Source organism: Labeo rohita, unplaced genomic scaffold, assembly GCF_022985175.1.
Source record: "Labeo rohita strain BAU-BD-2019 unplaced genomic scaffold, IGBB_LRoh.1.0 scaffold_30, whole genome shotgun sequence".
NCBI lineage: Eukaryota > Metazoa > Chordata > Actinopteri > Cypriniformes > Cyprinidae > Labeo > Labeo rohita.
The window spans coordinates 5,107,968-5,130,335 of NW_026129217.1; the positions used below are offsets into that span (position 1 = coordinate 5,107,968).

Genomic DNA, 22,368 nt, shown 5'->3' on the forward strand with positions numbered 1-22,368 from the left:
TGTTATGCAGTCCTACGGGACAGTATGTGAACAAACCTACAGGACTCCTGCAGGAATGTAGTTATCCGCTCCTGTAGGATTTTCTTTCTGTATTTTCAGGATTTTTTGTAAGGGAAATTCAGACATTTTTGAGGATGGTCCTATAGAGGCAGGGCTTTAGCAACACATTTTGGCAGGAGGACAAGAAATAAAGGAAGGATGTAAAAACTTGATCTTGGTGTGGCCACAACAAACTCTTTCCTTTTAATGTTGAATCTTTTGGAGAAACAGAGAGAAGTGAGTAATAGTACTTCTTTTTACATTATTTATATTCTGTAGCACGATCACTGTAGCGGGATTGTGCTTGTACCCCATCACACTGTGAGTAATCAGATAATTATTAAATGTAAAGACAAATGCTGTATCTATGTACATTCAATGTTGTTTGCATGATTCTGCTGATATGATATTACTGCAATTTCCTATTTATTTATGTCATTCAGGTGTCAGTATTAGGCAGGTGCATGGGCTAGGCTGCAATTTTAAAAAAAAATTCAAATTTCAAATTCAATATTTACTCCAATGTATTGCAAATGTTACTGGATGGAGGTTTTAAAATAGCAAGCAACTGATGAGCACAGCGTGCATGATGGATCTCCTTCTGTATCATGAAAATTTGGCATTTCCAATTAGTGTAATAAATTATTATTATTGTTCTTCTTCTTATTATTAATTCACCACAGATAGGGTGAGTGTTTATTACTCATTAAGCTGAACTCAATATTGCTGAATGTGAATGGTATGCAGTGAAAACTATGAAAACTGAATAACTAGCATAAAATATATGTATTTATTTTTTTAATTTGACTTCATATTTGAAAGTGGGCTTAAAATATACAAGGGCTTAATGTGTACACTTACCCTATTTCATACCTCATGACCTGCGGATAGATTAGAGAGATTAGCTTACTCTTTATTAATAGTCTATAATATATTTGAACACTGCAGTTATCATTCATCAATGAAAAAATCTTTGAACGCAGAGTTTTCAAAAAAAAATTGTTTAACACTTCTCATTTAAATTTGTATGGGACATGAGAAATTGTCATTGTCAAGAAAATACAGTAACTCAGGCTATATACTGCTAGTTTAAGTAGATTAGTCTCTTGAGAGAATATATATATCGTTAATGCAGCATCAGATCAGCATAAAAGCTTAATCGGTGGCACAGGTGCAATAACTGCATTATAATATTTTAATGCCGTCATTTTTCCGTAACTAATTAATTAATGTAACCTGTTAAACTAACAGGTTAAATTATTATTATTATTATTATTATTATTATTAGGGGCAAAGGCACCTATTGTATCCGTTAGCATTCTTCTTCTTCTTTTTCTATGGCAGCCCATAGAACTTTTTGTGAAATAGTTGTGAAATTTGGCACAATGCTAGAGGACAGTCCCAACATTAACCATAGCAAGTTTGGAGTCTCTAACTCAAACTCTCTAACGCCACCACTTTTCAAATTTTCAGTCATTTTATGCTAATAACTTTTGAACCATAAGGCACAGTAGGCAAATTCTTTTTTCTCTGATTCTTTGGCTCATGCCAAGTGAAATGGACACCAAAATGTAAAAATCGTAAGGTTTACTTTTTTCGCTATTTTTAATAGTTTGTAAAACCTACTTTTCGAACTCGTCCTAGGCGGTTTGAAACCAAAATTGGCTCAAATCATCTTCAGACCATGCTGGCAAAAAGTTACGGAATTCAAGTTGATTAGTTAAACCCTTCTCGAATAATGTGCGAATGAATTCTACAAAAAAGCACACAAAAAAGGATGTGAGGCTGTATCTTCATGTTATAACAAGCATGACCTGAGGCTACCTGCAGTGTTTTGGAGCAGTGCCACCTAGTGGTCAGGAGATATGAAATTACTAATTTTCCTTATAACTTTTAAACAGTTTGGCCAAAAATCACAAAACTCTCTTAGATTTAGACTCTCTTTAGATTCAGCGCATCATGCCGAGTCAAACCATAAATGAATTTTGTAAAAAATGCTATATTTATGAACACATTGGCATATTGTTACGAAAAGTGGTATGTCTTCGGCACCATGCCCTGACAGTACTCAAAAAGTTTGGAGGCAGCACAATCTTGTGGTCAAAAGTTATAAAGATATTTAGAAAAATGCTAATAGTTTTTTTTACATTAGCCTATTGTATTGAACATGGTCTTGATATATTCCTTGGTTCATGCTGAGAACACTGAAATCAATTATTCCAAAAATGGCCAAACATCCTGTCCGCCATTTTGATTAATGTTGAAAACCTGCTTTTTCAAACTTCTCCTAGACCACTGATCCGATTTTCACCAGATTTGACTCTGATCATCTTCAGATCACGCTGGCAAAAAGTTATGGATTTCGTGTCAATATACAAAACGGTTTTCGTTTAACGCAGCAACAAATTTGCTGGAACGATGCCAAATTGCTTCTGAGGCTGTATCTCTGCAAAGCTTTGACATATTTACACCAAACATTGTACATGCCATTGTGACTTCACACTGACCATGTCACATTAATTTGGTAACAGCGCCACTTTTTCAAACTTGCCCTAGACCGTTCGTCTGATTTTCACTAGAATCTAGTCAGATCATCTTCAGATTGTGCTGACATAAAATTATGGATATTGTGTCAAAAGACAAAACTGTTTTTATATACAGCAATGCAACAAACTTGAGCCATGATGCCAAAATGACTCTGAGGCTTTATCTCTGCAAAGCTTTGACATAATGACACCAAACTTTCTGTGTGTCATTGTCACCTCACACTGAGCACACGGTTTGTATTAAACCATAAAACAAAGAATCAGGAAAAATAAATCCATGTTTCATAGGGCACATTTATTGTAAAAAAACTAAAATGGTTACATTTGTAAAGAACCAAAATTAAATTGATAAATTGTTAATTAAACATCCTTTTTGATTATTTATTTCCACCGTGCAGCCACAACAACCACTGCTTAAGGATACAGTCCCGACTGAACCCTGCACACAGAGCTCATCACAGACAGACTGCAACGTATTAGAAATCCTCCAAGAGTGAACACCAAAGACAACTTTCTGGAAAACAGCTAAGCAAGCTAGGACAACATATTACAGCCTCCTATAACACCAGAGTTACAGCCCCTCTCTCCAGTATCCCTGATTCTGAGCTCAAACAGTATGGAGGAACTGGTGCATGCTGGAACCAAACTCTCCTACTCTATTGCTGCAAGCCCCAAGATATCAACCAAAAAACAGCGAGCCCCGCAACCGCCACATGTGGGTCCAGCTTGCACTCCACCTCCTTATGTGATAACTCTACAGCCGCTGCCACGACACCAGGGCCCACACCCTTCTCCATCTGCTGTAGGTGAACCCAAAAACACTCCCACCCCCCACTATGAAAATAGTAACTAGGATATTTCTGTTTTATTATGTAACAACAACAATTTGCGCGTTGGAAGACTTGGTTTTCTGGTGTGTTCCGTACCACTGGCTTTATTCATCATATAGAATTTGCATCGGCGAGAGAACTCTGATTGGCTTACATTTTAGAGTCAGAAGTATAACAAAATGGTAAGCAAAGAAGTCAAGACAGTACAGACAGAAGGGTACCTTACCTTATCTTATCTGAGAAAAGGAAGGAAAGGAAAGGACGTGACTTGTGGCGGAGGATGGTGACCCATACTCGGAATTTGTGCTCTGCGTTTAACCCATCCAAGTGCACACACACACCCGGAGCAGTGGACAGCCATACTGCTATTGGTACGGCACCTGGGGAGCAGTTGGGGGACTCACCTCAGTCGTGGTATTGAGGGTGGAGAAAGCACTGGTTATTCACTCCCACCACCTTCAATCCCTGCCGCATCTGGGACTCGAACCCACAACCTTTCGGTTACAAGCCCGGGTTGCAGCCTTCAGTGCCAGATTTCCTTTTTAAATGACAAATGTAGACCAAAATATCTGCAGAAACAAACAGTTATGTCCTTTACGAGCAGGCACATAACATATGTTTTAGCTGACAGACAGCTGTAGTCCTTTCAGTTTGTTCAAGTGATCAATGATCTTTTCCTCTGTAGACAGACATGCTCTCATACTCGCTTTCACAAGCTTGTGGGCTGTGTATGCGTGGTTAAGAGTAGCATGTCCAGCTCTTGAGGGAACTGGATGTGCTCGTCGCGATGCATTCGCAAAAGAATGAAGGTGAGTCTTCAACTGTTTACCCGAGTTGTAATATCCGAATTTGCATAAGTGCATTCGCCTGTCGCGGCATTAACAACGCATTCGTGGCGGCGGCCCCATTCTCGCCTGATTTCCGGGGGAATCTAGCGCGTGGGCGGAGCGTGTTTAGCTCCCGCAGGAACTGAATATATGCAGCGTGTTGCGGTTGCAGTGTTAATTACCTGCCAAAACTCGGTTTTATGGACAAAAAGGACACCTCTTTAGCAGAGCCATCTGAGGGTGGTTATAGTTCAGCCATGTTTATGGTGGGACGGACAGACTTACTTAAGGGCAGCTATCTAAGGCTAGCTTTGTGTTAACTTGTTACCTAGCAATACTGTTGCCTCTCCTTGGAATTTAGATGGACAGCTTACTTTCTGTAGTCCAGGTGGTTTCTTTCAGTTCTACCTGATAGCCCTTCCTACACACATCGGTATCCTAGAATATCTATGTGCTAGCTCAATGACTGCTCTCCTTCCTAGGATCTTTAAGTAGCGGTGTCCTTGAGCCTTCACCTAGATAGCGCTATCTCCCCTGCTAGGGTTGTAAGTAGATGGCCCATTCTGGTGGTATGGGTTGCATCTAGGAGGGTTTATCGGGTTTTTCGAACTGGCTATGCGGGACTAGCTGCGGATAGCTCAGTGATTGCTCCCCCTTCTAGGGTTTTTTAACCCTCTGGGGTCTGAGGGTGTTTTGGCACCCTGGAGAAGTTTTTCATACCCTGACATTTGTTCTTTTTTCATTATCTTAAAAACATATTAACCCTTTAGGCGCCAGGGTTTTTCTTGAAAAATGCTGAATTTTGACATTAAGATTTCAAAAGCTTGTAGCTTGAAAAGGCTTAAAGATAGAGGTCTACTGTAAATTAGAAAAATGTTGGGCATGACCAAAAGTTTATGTGGGGTGTAAATATACTAATCTAATTTGCATAGTATGACGTCATGATGGGCGGCCATCTTGAATTTCACAATATTTAGGAAATAGTAGATATTGAATAGATGTTTGAACTTATTTGCATTTTTTTTGGTCTTTTTATCCTCATTCCAAATTATCAGAAAAGAGGAAACCAACAATAACACAGGAGAAAGTACAAAATTATTACTATATTACTATACTAGTAGTAAAACGTATGTGAACAGTAGCCTACTTTTTGATCAGGTCATCAGTAATATTCAGGAAATAATAGATATTGAATGGATGTTTGAACTTATTTGCATGTGATTTTTTTGGTCTTTTTATCCTCTTTCCAAATGATCAGAAAAGAGGAAACCATTTGAACTTATTTGCATGTGGGGTTTTTTTGTCTTTTTTTTTTTGTCTGTTTTTTGTCTTTTTATCCTCATTCCAAGTGATCAGAAAAGAAGAAACCAACAATAAAACAGGAGAAAGTACTACATTATTACTATATTACTATAATATACAGTAGTAAAACGCATGATCCAGATCACCTCGCTGCCTTTACCATGTCTTCCGGCTCTCGCACGCACAGCGCGGCCACTCCCACCTCTGTGGGGCGCTGGATCCAGTGCTGCTGAATCCAGAGAGCTAGTGCTACTTCCAGCACCACGTTCACCCCTGCCACCCCCTTCCCCGTTGGGCAAAGGGTTGAAATGATTGCTTTTTTTGTGCTTCATGAACACTCTCGCCTTGACAGCAGCACCATTGCGCTGTAAAGATGTGCCGGGAGATGCGCGATCATTAGACGACCGATCGTCATTTCCAAAAGGCAAATATTCCCCTTCAGAGTCAGAATCGGCGAATAACATGTGCAACACATCCTTACAGTACAACTTTTTACTTTTCATTTGGCGATTTTCTCTCACAAATCTCACAATTCACTCGTACGCTATGAACTGAACTGCTTTCCCATCAGAGATACGATAGCTCACTTGCTTTGCTATTTCCTCAAACATGTTGAATAGGAACATGACGTAATTTTGGTCTAGAATCAAAGTACTACATGTCTGCCATCTAGTGGTAGGGAATACAAATGAGATATTACACCATATTAGAAACTACAGTCTGTTTTAATGAGTATGACGTCGCAATTTTGCGACTTTGGCGCTTAGAGGGTTAATGGCTAAAGTCTGATTATATTGTAATCAGCACAAACTGGGCTACAATAATATGCAAGAAACATTAATGTACATGTTTGTGTTTTTGAGAAAACAATGTTTATGCGTGGTTAGTAAAAAACAAAAATTTTTAAGTCACTGAAATAAGGCCATGAAACACATTCAGAACATTCATGCACAAGACTTTTGAGAACTGGATGTGGTAGGCTAGAGTTTTTTCTACAAAATGATGTGAAAATCATCTCGTTCAGTCGTTCACAAAAAACGTCCCAGGTTACGTATGTAACCATGGTTCCCCGAGGGAACGAGACGCTGCGTCCGAAAACGCATTGGGAACGCCTTTGGCGGAACCACGCTCTGAATGCATGTCTAATCTGGCCAATCAAACGACGATACGTCACGGGCGGATGACGTCATCGACCAGGAAGCATAAAAGCACGTGCGAAGCTGCCGGCGTCAGCTTCTGGGGATTAAGCGAGTGCTTGGCAGGGATGCCGGAAGGATGGATCGAGACGCAGCGTCTCGTTCCCTCTGGGAACCATGGTTACATACGTAACCTGGGACGTTCCCCTTCAGGAACTCGACCTGCGTCCGAAAACGCATTGGGAACGAGATGCCCACGCCACCAGACTTCCAAGTCCCTGCCTAGTGGAAGAGCTAGGGCAAGAGAACAGAAGAGCTGGGAGTGGCTCGGACATCTAGGTTGTAGAACCTTACAAAGGAGAGGGGCGTGGACCATTCCGCAGCATTGCAGATGTCCTGTATTGGGACACCTGCCATAAGAGCTTTGGAAGCAGCCATAGCACAGGTAGAGTGAGCCTTGACCCCCATTGGTGAGGGGAGGTCAGAGGACTCGTAAGCAGTAGATATGGCATCTACGATCCATCTACTGAGAGTCTGCTTAGTAGCAGGATACTCCTTCTTAGGAGGGCCATAGCAGACGAACAACTGATCTGTTTTACGCCACAGGGCAGCTCTGTGGACATAGGCATCCAAGGCACGTACGGGACACATACAATTTAGCTTCTGCTGGTCGGGCTCCCGAAAGGGAGGAGGACAGAAAGCCTGGAGCACGACCGGCTGTGGTGTATTAGTGGGGACCTTAGGAACATACTCCGGCCTGGGGTAAAGAAAGGCTTTGATCATGCCAGGAGCAAACTCTAGATGCGAAGGGGCCACCGAAAGGGCCTGCAGGTCCCCAACCCGCTTGAGGGAGGTAAGAGCTAGCAGCAGCGCTGTCTTAATAGTGAGGAATCGAACAGGTATCTCTTCCATAGGCTCGAATGGCGGCCTACAGAGAGCCTCAAGCACCACAGCCAGGTCCCACGTAGGGACATGGGGTCGTGTCGAAGGCCTCAGCCTCAGCACACCGCGGAGGAAACGTACAACCAAGGGGTCTTTACCCACTGGCATGCCACCCAGAGGGGCGTGGTAGGCCGTGATTGCCGCCACGTAGACTTTCAGGGTGGAGTGGGCTAAGCCTGTGGAGAAGCGGGCCTGCAAAAACTCCAGCACTGTACCGACTGGGCAGTTAACGTCCTGGGGTCGGCTAACCCACAGGCGGGAGCACGCGCATATTTTCCAGATGTCAGCAAAAAGACCTTGAATTGCTCCCTCAATTTTAATTGGACACATAAAAGTAATACATCACCTGAATCTGTAGAAAGTTTACTTTTATTTGTGTATGCTCAACATATCAACAAATGTTCGTGGTTTTTGTAAATAAAGAAAATATACAGGGTGTCATTTCAGTCTTCTCAGTCTCTGTGAATAACCAGTTGAAATGCGTCACTAAAATGAACTAAAACTCAGCGAATACATGACACACAAACACCAGAGATATGTCTATAGAAAGCTTGGAATGTCTATTTTTAAATGAAGTGAGATTAATCGAAAACACATATTCTGTAAGTAATCCGTATGAAACCAATACCATGTCCTGTTTTTCCCATCTGAGCTCATTACCGCTAATTAGTTCACGCCCACGCACTGTGTGGCGCTATTGTTATTACAAACATCCATGTGAAAAACGCGCGAAATGACCGGCCACATCAACTCATAAACAAAGCAGCAACGTGTTTGTGTCGGATACTTTCGTTTTTGGAAGGAAGCGCTGAGAGGAAAAAGCCTTGTATTTACTGCAGATGAGGACGCGCTGAGAGGAACAGGTGAAGCTTGTTTATCTCACAAACAGAGCGCGAGCGCGACTACAGCAGCTGACGAGAGGATCTTGCTTACAGTGTAAGTAATGTTTCTTATTGACATCAGATAATGTGTTGCTGAGACAAACTTGAACGCATTTACTAGTTGGACTTTTTCCAAAACTATAATTCCTGACTAAAATGTGTGAAATCGAGTGCAACATTTTGAAATATCATAGGCAACTTTTCAATGCATCTGTAAGGCGTCAGGAATGTTTTATGTTTCATAAACAAACTGACATTAAAGTAGGGCTAATGTTTAGACGATATAAAAGTAATGTATAAGAATGCTTAGACCAGTCTTTACTGTTGAATACTCTGTCTGCAAATATCTGCTCAAACGTGTACATAATGTGCTTAATAATATAGTTTCTCAGATGTTGTTTTTATACTGTATAATAATAAATACAAAGCATGTGTGCATATGATAGCTATAAAAATCACAAAGGCAATATTAGTGATTGTTAATGTAACAATATTGCTCCAGGCCTATCAACATGCGCACTGATTTATTCATTTATGTTAGTGACTTGATACCTATATGAATATTTTTTGGGATAGAAATTATAGAACTAATGCTTTTATTTAGCAAGGATGCTTTAAATTGCTCCTGATGTTAACATGCTCACATATGTTTTTTTTGTTTTGTTTTGTTTTGCTTTAGTTGTTTGTGATCTGATACCTGCACAACAGATGAATCCTGCAAACTTTTCCTCTGAGAGCACTGTACCAACATCAGATCTTCAACTACACGGATATTCTATTGGTAAAACAAGTTCCTTGACTACTGATGATGAGTTTTGCAAGCACTTAAATATCAGGTATGATTTGCTTGTGCTACTTGTTGAACAGAATTCAGAAAACAATTTTCAGGAATTACACACCGTCTGTTCACATGTCTGTGGTTAGATCAGTGTGCTTAATGTGTTGTTGATCTTCATGATGTATGTTTATATTATACTGTGTTGTAAATAAAATACAGATAATCTAAAACCCCAATCTCTGAATCTTCTCAGATTGTTTCTTACCTGACAGTCACAGTCTCACTGATGGGCCATTAGGGGAGGGCCTTTTGTCTCTCAGGTGTGAATCACTAAATATTCAATAGCCATTGTCACTCCCTCGCATATTCCCTTTCGATCACAAAACATGTCTTAGAAAACTTAAATAAGTATATTGTTTTTTGTGAACGACTGAACGAGATGATTTTCACATCATTTTGTAGAAAAAACTCTAGCCTACCACATCCAGTTCTCAAAAGTCTTGTGAACAAATGTTCTGAATGCGTTTCTTGGTCTTATTTCAGTGACTTAAAAAAAATTGATTTTCACTAACCACGCATAAATGTTGTTTTCTCAAAAGCACAAACATGTACATTCATGTTGCTTACATATTATTGTAGCCCAGTTTGTGCTGATTACAGTGTAACCAGACTTTAGCCATTAATATGTTTTTAAGATACTGAAAAAAGCACAAATGTCAGGGCATGTCAAAACTTCTCCAGGGCCCCAAAACACCCTCAGACCCCAGAGGGTTAACTGAGTCTTGCTGGCGATCTTCACACCATGAAGTGAACAGCTTCCACTTCAGGGCATACAATTTCCTCGTAGAGGGAGCTCTGGACTGGAGGATGGTCTCAACAACCTCAGTTGAGAGACCGGAAGCTATGAGCTGTGCCCCCTCAGAGGCCACACCTACAGCTTCCACAACTCCGGGCGGGGGTGAAGGATAGTGCCCCCTGCCTGTGAGAGGAGATCCCTCCTGACGGGAATCTCCCATGGAGAGCATTCGAGGAGAGATACCAGGTCCGAGAACCATACTCGGCCCGGCCAGTACGGGGCTACTAGTAGTAGGCTGGTCCCATCCCGGCGTACTCTCTCCAGAACTCCCGGGAGCAGAGCGATTGGGGGAAAGGCGTACAGACGAAGCCTTGGCCACGTCTGTACCATAGCATCCAGCCCCAGGGGAGCTGGATGAACTAGAGAGAACCAGAGGGGACATTGCGTGTTCTCCCTCGTGGCGAAGAAATCCACTTGAGCCGGACCAAAGACTTTCCAAATCTGCTTCACCACCTCGGGGTGAAGCATCCATTCCCCGGGCCTCGGCCCCTGCCTTGACAGGACGTCTGCTCCCACATTCAGATGCCCAGGAATGTGCACTGCTCGCAGAGAGAGGAGTTTGTCCTGGGACCACACAAGGATCTGATGCGCCAGCTTGTACAAGGGGCGCGACCGCAGACCTCCCTGGTGGTTGATGTTGTAGACCACCGCTGTGCTGTCGGTGCGCACCAGCACATGGCGATCTCTCAGGTCTGGTAGAAAGTACTTCAAGGCTCAAAATACGGCCAGCATCTCGAGGCAGTTGATGTGCCAACTGAGATGGCGACCACTCCACAGACCTCTGGCGGAGCGACCACTCATGACCGCCCCCCAGCCGGTGAGGGATGCACCTGTCGCTAGCGTGACGCGGCGACGAGCTCCCAATACCGGGCCCTGATTTAGGAACCACGGCTTCCTCCACATGTCTAAGGCACGTAGACCCCGGCGCGTGACCTTGATCATGCGGAGCGTGTTTCCCCTCGGGGAAACCCTCTGGTTTTGAGCCACCACTGTAGGGGTCTCATGTACAGCAGGCCAAAAGGTATCACGTTCGACGCAGCTGCCATCAGACCCAGCAGTTGTTGGAACTGCTTGACAGTGAGTGACCGGCCTTCTTTGACTCTCTTGAATGCGGCGAGGGTCGACTCGATCCGAGCAGGGGACAGACGTGCCTGCATCGTGGTCGAATCCCACACCACATCCAGATAAGTGGTCCTCTGTGATGGAGAAAGCACACTTTTCTTGGCGTTTAGTCTTAACCCCAACGTTTTGATGTGTGCGAGAACAAATCTTGATGTCGAGCCGCTAAACTCTCGGACGCTGCTAGGATCAGCCAGTCATCAATGTAATTCAGTATGCGAATGCCCTGGAGTCGAAGAGGGACCAGGGCAGCATCTACGCATTTCGTAAACGTGCGGGGTGAGAGTGCTAGGTCGAAGGGAAGAACTCGATACTGGTAAGCTTCGCCCCTGAAAGCGAACCTCAGGAACTTCCTGTGTTGAGGAAGGATGGAGACATGAAAGTAGGCGTCTTTCAGATCTCTCGTCACAAACCAGTCCTCAGACCTGATTTGTGACACTACTTGCTTGACTGTAAGCATCTTGAACTACGGTTTCATAACTGATCGATTGAGGCGGCAGAGATCTATGATGAGCCGCAGCCCTCCATCCTTCTTTGGAACAATGAAGTACCGGCTGTAGAACCCGGATTCCCTGTCTTGAGCAGGGACCACCTCGATGGCCCCCTTCCTCAGAAAGGTCTCTCCTTCTTGCTCCATAACCAGAGCCTGCTCGGGGCCCACCAGAGTGGGAAAGACCCCGTCGAAAGGCGGCGGCGGGGCGCCAAACTGAATAGCGTAGCCTTTTTCTACAGTGCGCAGGACCCATGCAGACACGTTTGGTAGTAGCTTCCACGCTGCCAAATAGTCTACTAAGGGAACCAGCCGCTCGAGGCTGGCCTCTGGTGTTTGTTGAACTGCTAGCTCGGAGCCCTGTAACGGCGGACCGGCAGGAGACTGCCGAAATAACTGTTCTAGAGACCCCCGTGGGGGTGACAAGCGTCCCCGTTCCGCTACGAGCCCGGGCGGGGAGATCCGGGACCGACACTCGCCGGAGGCCGTTGTACCCTGTAGCGCTGGCAGGGACAGCAGACTGACCTCCCGAGGGCACCGAGGAGAGACGGACACCGTGTAAAGCGGTGCTACCCGCTGTTCCCTGATAGGGGCTGCCCTCAGCAGTCCTGGCCTGGCGTCAGGACCGCTTTGTGGCCGGGGGCCTCCAAGACTGAAGCACCACCCGCAGGTCGGGCCTCGCCTTGGAGGACCCCGGCCTAGAGTGCCGCGGGTCTCGGTCCCGGGACGGGGGAGCACAAGTCGCGACACTCAGTTTCTGTACTTTGCGGTACGAGGAGCTGGTACACGGTGACGGCTGCTCACACCCAGCAGCCGTCGAGGCTAGAGAGCGGCGAGGGAGGAACCTCTGGAACGCCGCCGCCTGCTTATGAACCTTCTGGTACCTGCTGACGACAGAATCTACTGCGTCGCCAAACAGGCCAGAAGGCTGAAGCGAGGCGTCCAGGAGGAAGACCCTGTCCTTCTGCATGGAGATCAGGGAAGAAGGGAAGGCTTCTCGTTGGAGGTGGAGGCTTACTCCGTAGAAACCGTTCATCAAGTTTCCTCTTCTGCGGAGCAGCTTTTACCTCGGCGGGCCAGTCGATTTTTAACACGAGTAACCACCTACAACAGCTCCTCGTACTGCGGCGATTGAGGGAGTGGCTCCTCAACCGCACTCTCCAGGTCTCCCTCTTCGGAGGATGACAGGTGGAGAGAAGAGCCCGTCCCTTGGGCGGAAGTAGCGGGCTTCCGAACCCTCGGAACAGGCATCGGACCTGCCGGGTAAGGAAGGTAAGGGGGTCACCTGTCTCCATTCCCTCTAACAGGTCCATCTGCAAACCCCAAGAGTGTAGCGCCCGCTCCGCCTCGGCAGAAGCAGGACCAGCACCCTGGGGAACGCTAGTGAAGGCTCCCTCCTCAAAGAGAGCCCTCCGGGAGCGGAGCACCCGCAAAGGGAGCGATTAACAATGCGGGCAGTCAGCCCCCTCAAGGGCTGACATAGCGTGCTCCGCTCCCAAGCAGACCACGCACATGCTGTGTGTATCCCCGCTTGTGATATAGCGTTTACAAGGGGGAACACACAGCCTGAAACGTGGCCTGCTCTCGCCACTCTTAACTAAACTCTTTCTACCAGACATTATCCTCAAAAAGAAAGCTGTGCTAACTTGCACAAAAAAGGAGGATAACCAGACACAAACACACAGAGCGCTCCGCTGAAAGACAAAAGCTGACGCTGACAGCTTCGCACGTGCTTTTATACTTCCTGGTCGATGACGTCATCCGCCCGTGATGTATCGTCGCTTGATTGGCCAGATTAGACATGCATTCAGAGCGTGGTTCCGCCAAGGCGTTCCCAATGCGTTTTCGGACGCAGCTTGAGTTCCTGAAGGGGAACAATATACTTATTTAAATTTTCTAAGACATGTTTTGTGATCGAAAGGGAATATGCGAGGGGTTGACAATGGCCATTCAATATTTAGTGATTCACACCTGAGAGACAAAAGGCCCTCCCCTAATGGCCCATCAGTGAGACTGTGACTGTCAGATAAGAAACAATGTGAGAAGATTCAGAGATTGGGGTTTTAGATTATCTGTATTTTATTTATAACACAGTATAATATAAACACACATTATGAAGGTCAAATACACATTATTAAGCACGCTGATCTAACCACAGAGATGTGAACAAACATTGTATAATTTCTGAAAACTGTTTTCTGAATTCTGTTCAACATGCATCACAAGTAAATCATACCTGATATTTACGTTCTTGCAAAACTCATCATCAGTAGTCAAGGAACTTGTTTTACCAATAGAAAATCAGTGTAGTTGAAGATCTGATGTTGGTACAGCGCTTTCAGAGGAAAAGTTTGCAGGATTCATCTGTTGTGCGGGTATCAGATCACAAACAACTAAAGCAAAACAAAAAACATCTGTGAGCATGTTAATATCAGGAGCAATTAAAAAAATCCTTGCTAAAAAATCATTAGTTCTATAATTTCTATCCCAAAAAAATATTCATATAGGTATCTGGTCATTAAAATAAATAAATAAATGAATAAATCAGTGAGCATGTTGATAGGCCTGGAGCAATATTGTTACGCTAGCAATTACTAATATTGCCCATGTGATTTTATAGCTATCATATCATATAGCACACATGCTTTGTATTTATTATTATACAGTACAAAAACAACATCTGAGAAACTAAATTATTAAGCACATTATGTACACGTTTGAGCAGATACTTGCAGACAGAGTATTCCGGTCTAAGCATTCTTAGGCATTACTTTTATATCGTCTAAACATACTACTTAAATGTCAATTTGTTTATGAAACGTAAAACATTCCTGACGCCTTACAGATGCACTGAAAAGTTGCCTATGATATTTCAAAAATGTTGCACTCGATTTCACACATTTTAGTCCCGAATTATAGTTTTGGAAAAAGTCCAACTAGTACTAGTTCAAGTTTATGTCACAACAACACATTATCTAATACCAGTAAGAAACATTACTTACACTGTATAAGAGATCCTCTCGTCAGTTGCCTGTAGCCATGCTCGCGTTCTGTTTGTGAGATAAACAAGCTTGGCCTGTTCCTCTCAGCACGTCCTCATCTGGAGTAAATAAAAGGCTTTTTCCTCTCAGCTCAGAAAGTATCCAACACAAACATGTTGCTGCTTTGTTTACGAGTTGATGTGGGCGTTCATTTCGTGTGTCTCTCACGTGGCTGTTTGTAATAACAATAGCGCCGCACAGTGTGTGGGCGTGATCTAATTAGCGGTAATGAGCTCAGGGGGAAAAACAGGACATGGCATTGGTTTCTTACGGATTACTTAAACACAGAATGTGTGTTTTCGACAGTTCATTTAAAAGTACATTTCAAGCTTTCTATAGATATATCTCTCATGTTTGTGTCTCATGTATTCGCTGAGTTTTAGTTAATTTTAGTGACACATTTCAACTGGATATTCACGGAGACTGAGAAGACTGAAAGGACACCCTGTATATTTTCTTTATTTAAAAAAAAACCACAAACATTTGTTAATATGTTGAGCATACACAAATAAAAGTAAACTTTCTACAGATTCAGGTGATGTATTACTTTTATGTGTCCAATCAAAATTGAGGGAGCAATTCAAGTTCTTTTTGCTGTCATCTGGAAAATATGCGAGTGTTCCCGCCAGTGCCTTTGCCGACCCCAGGACTTTAAGTAGCAGTCTCTTTGAGCTCTTACCCAAAGAGTGCTGTCACCCCTGCTAGGGTTTTACAGGACACTCTTTGTGTTTGTCTCAGCTGGTCCTTCTGGCACATTGACCTTGATGTACAGGGTTATGTTCTATTATGTATAGAATAGCGTAACTGTTGGTCTGTTGGTCTTCAGACTAGCCCTTCTAGTATGTCTGTGGTTGAATGATGTTGGGGAGTGAATATGATCCTTTTCTTTTGTCACGAGATCTGATATGTTATTAGCCGCTGAGGCTTGTGTTGCAGTATGTTCGGTTGGGTTCTGTGTTCTTCCTATGTTTCAGGGTAGGACTCTTCCCTGCTGACGGGACCCGAGGTTGCTGCTGATGTCTTCCTCCTGGATAGGATTTGGAAGGCTTTCCTTATTTCTGCAGCTGAACCACTAGGTACTACAAGGTAGTTTCTTGTAGTTCCTAGGTAGTTCACTGGGTCCCTGCTACATTACTGCAACCCCAGGGCTTGTTGATCTTCCATTCAGGTAACCTTCAGTATGACTTGTTTTCTATTCACCTTTACTTTTTTCTCTAGGACTTTTTTTTTGTCCTTCCTCTAGGTAAGCTCTTGGAAGTTCACTTTACGAGATGTCCCTGGACATCTCTGGCTGCACACAATGCATTCTACTCATGTCTCGCCCTGAGAGGGTTTCCTGTTACCAAGCTATTCACCCAATCCTCATGTATTTAAGGAGTTTCTGCAGAAACCCTTTTCAGTACAGGCTCCGAGAAGCAGCAGCCTGCCAGGCATGATTAGGCCCCTTTTGTTCTTGCACACCTGAGGGTTGGCTAGAACAGGGCCCACGCTTTCTTTTGAGAAAGAAAGCACAGATTACTTGGGTTGATAATAGCTAATGCTTTGCAATTTGGCAGGGCATGGCAATGCCTTTTTGTAGCCATTGTTGGTTGCCCTGGCAAGGCTCCCCTCCATGGAGGGCTGGCCTTGGTGCTTGCCTCAACTGCAGGCTGAAGGTACTAGAGCACTTTATTTCACATGAGTTGTTTTTAACTCAATTCTCTAAGAATGACCCGATTTCCCTTGATGTTGGATCTCAATCTAATACCTCTTTCTGGATGCTCATAACAGGATATGGTAGTGCTTACCTCGCGGAGACAGGGTTTTTGAAGCACACCATCCTTCGGTAGAGAGGGTAGGTCCTCCTCCTCTCCTGGGGGTTAGGTACCTACCCTACAGCTGGTGATGCTCCATGACAACCTCATCGGATAAGTCGGCCACTTGCTGCCACCCGATGTTTTTCTCCTTCCATCACATTAAGTGTGTATGGAAGATGCACTACCCTATTTGGGTACTTGAGGCCTTTGCCTCCTGGAGCTTCGTAGGATCAGCAGCCTAGGTCATTAGACCTCTTCTCTGCCCTTGTGATGTCTCTCCTGATATGAGATGAGCAGGGCTGTGCTCCTCTCGCTAATGCAGGATCATTAAGGCAAGCTGTTTTTAGGCAGAAGGCGTACCCTTTCTTGAGATGTTCAGTCCCGGAACCTTGGGCCACACTCGACCTATGTATCTTATTGATACTACTGAACGGGGTGCCGATGACCTGCCAGACTAGCTCCTCGAGCAAGGTCATGCAGAGCAGTAGGTAAACCCTCTGTTGACAAGCCAAGGTCTAGGCTACTGTCCTAGACTATAGGCTATATCCCTTGAAGGAATCTCTTTTCTGATTCCAAATCTGAGCTCTGCCCTATGGCATCTTACCCTGGTCCTTACAGGTAAGTTCTTGGGTATGCAGCTCAGGCCTTTGGCCGAAGGGATTAAGCCAAACACAGCCGCCTGGATGTCTTTTGGGGCAGCTCCCTCTACTTGGGTGGAGCTGGTAGTAAGTGCTCACCTTTGGTGTCTGGCTTGCACTCCCCTCAGCATGGCAGCGTGGGTATAACCATTCCCCATAGTGACCTCTAGAGGACGCAAGTTCCCTCAAAAGGGAACATCTCAGGTTACGTATGTAACCATGCTTCCCTGAGAAGGGAACGAGACATTGTGTCCTCTAGTCCTGTCGCCATGCTTTGGACACGAGCTTCAGATGAAGAAGCGGATGATGTGTTTGACTGGCGCCCTTTTGTGGTTGTGCCGGTATGACTGTCGCCGGCCAGTACTGTGTAGTTTTTGTATATAGGCTTCAGACACAGGTCACGTAGGAGACGTTCCCCGTAGCGACCTCTATAGGATGCAGTGTCTCATTTCCTTCTCAGGGAACCATGGTTACATACGTAACCTGAGACGCCTTCGTTTTAAAATGCTTTTTCCAAAAGTTTCTCATTCACACTGAAATGTAGGAAAACGTTAAATTCATTACTAACAGGTACAATATGCGTAAAACCTCCAAAAACTCACTGAGATGATACAGACAGAACAGACATAATTCGTTTTCATGCAATTCTGCTGGCAGGATAACTTTATATATGGAAACATCTCATCATTCATTGACACGTCCATGTCGGACTCACTCATTTTTGATCAAAAAAGCAGCTGCCCTCATGTTTACAGCAACTATGAGTACATTTCTATCATCTTTTTAAGACTGTAATATGAAGAGTGTACAAGGTAAATATCTTTACAGCAGCAGTGTGAAAGTTAATAGAACATAACAAGCATAATTGCTGGTATAAACATAGATATCTATTGTTACCATATGCGTCACATGACTAAACATGCATCATCATTTTCAAAAGCCTCCATTTTCACAGTCCACACTACAACACGAAAACGTTTTCAAATGTATCCACTTTGGAGAGTGTTTTCAAAAAAATTTCCTTGACAAAAACACCATCTTATTGTGGATGGAAGGCCAAAACGGAGAAAAAAAAGATCCGTTTTCAAACAAAAATGTATTAGTGTGGACATGGCCTAAAGTACATTAAAGGGGAGAGAGGGCAAGGGAGAGAGCAAAGGGGAGAGACTTCTGTTACATCATCTTTATCACTGTTCACTTCATTAGCACATGCATAATTTAGGTGAGAACTAAATGGTAAATTATAAATTATATATTGTTGCTGTAAACATTTTAAATGTCAAGCATACACAACATTATTTAAACACAATTTTGATGAGACTCGTCATAGCAGTTGCATATTGTAGCAAATTTAGCTCAAAGGGAAATGTATATAAATAATTACAATTAATTATGATTAATTACAATTACTTATATCAGCTGCCAGTAGTAACTGTAGCAGAATCAATTTTCCATCAACTAATCTGTTCGCTCAGCGAACATTCAGTATAATCTTTATATCAACTCTAAGAAATGATATTTTCTTGGCCACAGAAAATAACCTTCTTAAAGTACCATTGCATTAGAGCATGTAGCTCGAATCGGAATCGTAAAGGGACATTAATTTGCAAGGCAGAATCAGAATCAAAACTCATGTAATTTGTGCACAATAATTTATTAACGAAGGACTAACACATAACTAATCTAAACAAACAAACATGAAATCACTCATACATGGGGGAATGGTCAGTGAGAAGCAGTTAGAGAGAGACAAGGAAATGAAGCTATGAAAAGAGTCAGTTAACCACCTGCTGTGAAACCATCAGTGCTGTCTACAGCTTATACTAAACCTCTGTATGTTTAGTTAAGTGTACGATACTTGCATTGCCTTGGTCGTCGAACAAGTGTCCAAATGCAGTCTCTGAAAGTCTTGATGGTTTGAAGCAGTGGTGGTTTTGGAATTGCAATCACGTTCTTCCGGGTCTGAAGAGTGATGAATTCCAAAGATGTCCTGACTCGTTGGTGACTGGGAGTTTCTTCCCATGTGAAAAGTGAAGAAGAACCAAGAGCTGAGAGGGACCCAGCTGAAGTCCTGTGATCTTTAAGAATGGAAAGACAAGGCCGCAAGGCCTGGCGCACGCTTAGGGAAGTCCTGAAGAGTTCTAGCCCATCTTCTTAGGTTCTCCAAGAACCCCCGACTTGCTGAGGCGTGTCATGAAGATGAATTCCAGGGTTGAGTGGAAATGTCTGGCTCTTTGTGGTCGAGAGCCACAGCTCTGTATGTTGGGCCTGTCGGGCCCGCCAGGCACGCCCTGTGCTGGCTCAGGCTCCCCGTGGGTTCCTCCACATGGGCAGCAATCAGAAGATGTTGCAGACGAAGGAGAAAGTGAAGAGAGAGAGAAGAGAGAGGGGTCGATGCCTTTAAACTCTCTGGAGGCTGTGCCTCCAGGAGGTCCATGAACCAATGGTAACTTTCACCTTTGGAGGGAAAGTTTACGACTCTTTGTCTGTGAGCATGGTATTTTGCATATGTAATTCGATTGGGTGTTGATGCAAAAACTACTAAGGTTTCTTAAAACACTAACATGTTGCAAAGGTATCAACATCTAATTTACACCATCTTTTAGATCATTAAAATACGAACTCAAAGAGTCCAAGCATGACATAGGTGGGTTATACTACTAGTCATCTATCATAATACATGCATAAAACAGTAGAAAGACAAATACAAATACAACAGACAAAATTAAAATACAATGCAGTAATACTGTACACAATGACCTGGGCTATGTGTGATAGGAAGGTCAAAGAAAGGTTTGTCTGTGAATGAGTAGGAAAGAGTCCATTTCTATAGGCATTGTGTCTTTCCTATAGAGAAATGTAGTGTGCTCCGTTTGCATTCCTTGAGGCAATAAAACCTGTGATATCAGATCGTTGTCCTGGCAACTGAGCCCTTTTGGGGTGTTAGTTGCTTTGGGGGGGGTTGTCTCCAGAGCTCCAGCATGTAGCTGGCCTGTTGTGTTTAAAGACTATTTGTTAAATGTAACAATTAATGTATGTCTGATTGGTCCAGACGCTACAATATCATTGCTTTTTTGTTGATTTTGATTGCTTCCATTGTCCACATTTGTAAGTCACTTTAGATAAAAGCTTCTGATAAATGACTAAATGTAAACGTAAATTTAAAAATGAAACTATAGCAGCCTGTGTGGAATGCACTAGTCTATGTGTCTCTCTCATTCTGCATCAATACAGGTATTGCGCCTGACATTAATTGCATTATATGATTCACTTTGGAATACAAGTCGCAGTGTTTCAGATTATAACAAAAATTGCAATTTATATTTCAGAAAATATGTTCATCACTGTTAAGAGGCGAGCGGATCAATACGCAGACTTTTATTAATGGGACGAGACAAAGACATGGTCAAGGCAGGTGAGGTCAGACAATGGCAGTCAGGTATATTGACAGTGAGACAAAGAGTATCCGTAACATAGGCGAGGGTCAATCCAGCGGCGAACGTAATCCGTATGGGCGAGGCAGTAGAGTGGTCAGACAGGCGAGAGTTCCGATAGGCAGGCAGCGAGACAGGTTTAATGATACAACAAGGCAAAACAAGAAAACTAGACACAGGATAACACGGAGAAACGCTTTGTATGACTGTAAACACAATTCAATACTCGGCAGTGAGTGACAGGAAAACCGGGGCTTTTATACTGTCTCTGATTGGTGCAAGTGATAAGAGCAGTGGCTGATGGGTAATGTAGTCCGGGGTGTAGTGCAAGAGTCTGGGTGCAAAATAAGGTGAGAGCGACATCTGGTGGTGAGTGGTCCGCAGTTCACCGACCAGATCCGTAACAGTTACAAGATTTATGTATATGTTCCTGCATTATTATCAGTGGTGGAAATGGCCAAGATTCACTGGGGGGGATCCTAGTTTGGGACACATTTTATATTTTTAAACCACAAATGCAGTAAATACCATTATTTTATATATGAAATGTGCATGATGTTAAAAAGATGAAGGTCCTCTAAATTTAAAACTAGAACTCCATCCCCTCTTGAAATTCACTCCCTGGACTCAGTGCCTCCGAGTTCTAAGTTACATGTCAAAATTAGATTGCTGTAATTGCTGTAAAAGTAATACTGTTAAATTAAACTTTTAAACATCCACTTACTTAAAAATGAAAGACTTCTAGTTAGTGACATTATAATCACAAACAACCTGGTCTCCATGTTTTTAAATGTAACCTGTGCTGGCAAGATGAGTCGCAATGAGCAAATTTTCAAAAAATATTTTTATTTTCACATTCTCCATTTAAAAAAAAAATTTGGATGATTTGTTGGAGTTGAAAATGACTAAGCTATACCCATGATGCGTTCCGCCCACTACACTACAAATAGATGCTGAAGCTGCGGCTGAAATTGATCAATTGTTCACAGAATTACCATTTTCTGTACATGGAATGGCACATAGTGCAATATATAAGGGATAGAGAACTATAATGACACAAAAATAAAATAAAATGGTGAAAGTATATAACAAAACTACTAAAACATAAAAATTAAAACAAAATGAAATACAAGCTAAATTAAAAAATAATCAAATATAATATACTGAAATAGCCTTGCTTTTGCTAAACTGGGATTGTAGTTCACATGTAGCCAGTGATATAAATGGACTATATTAACTCTTTCCCTTTCTTCATTATAAAATGGATGGGTCGTTTCAGGACACAGAACGACTGAAAAGTCACATTACGATTAATATAGGTGAGTTTCAGTGCCATTCTTAGAGCTCTTGAACAGAAACCATCTACAAACCAATAGTAGTGTGATGGAGCTTCAGTTAAAGAGGTCTTTGTTTGGGTTCATTTAGAAATTCATCAGGAGGACATTCGAGGGCCACTCTCTGAACTTCAGCAGCAGGTGCTTACAGACATTCAAGGCCACAGGTGTGTCTTCAGCTTTCATTTATTTTTATGTTGTTTTCTAATTGCTGATTCTCTCATTTAATTTGATCTGTCAGAACACTGCAAAAAGAGGCTTGTCTTACTTAGCATTTTTGTCTTGTTTCTACTCAAAATATCTAAAACTTCTTAAATTAAGATGCATTTACTAGATAAGCAAAAAAAAAAAAAAAAAAAAAAAAAAAAACATTAGATAT

The 22,368-nt window shown here is 43.0% G+C and overlaps 1 protein-coding gene across 2 annotated transcripts in view; it reads left to right on the top strand.

The window, feature by feature from the left end:
* Positions 1–216: 216 nt before the first annotated feature.
* Positions 217–22,368, top strand: part of LOC127160188 (keratin-associated protein 5-1) — a 30,298-nt gene continuing 8,146 nt past the window's right edge. Inside the window, exons 1-4 of one of the 2 annotated variants that reach the window (XM_051102843.1) lie at positions 217–276; positions 2,984–3,387; positions 21,935–21,974; positions 22,081–22,156. In XM_051102843.1, coding sequence (XP_050958800.1) covers positions 3,202–3,387; positions 21,935–21,974; positions 22,081–22,156 — 302 coding nt within the window. In that variant the 5' untranslated portion in view covers positions 217–276; positions 2,984–3,201. Of the gene's footprint in view, positions 277–302; positions 361–2,983; positions 3,388–21,934; positions 21,975–22,080; positions 22,157–22,368 lie in introns of those variants that run through there. The other variant, XM_051102842.1, reaches the window with a different exon arrangement.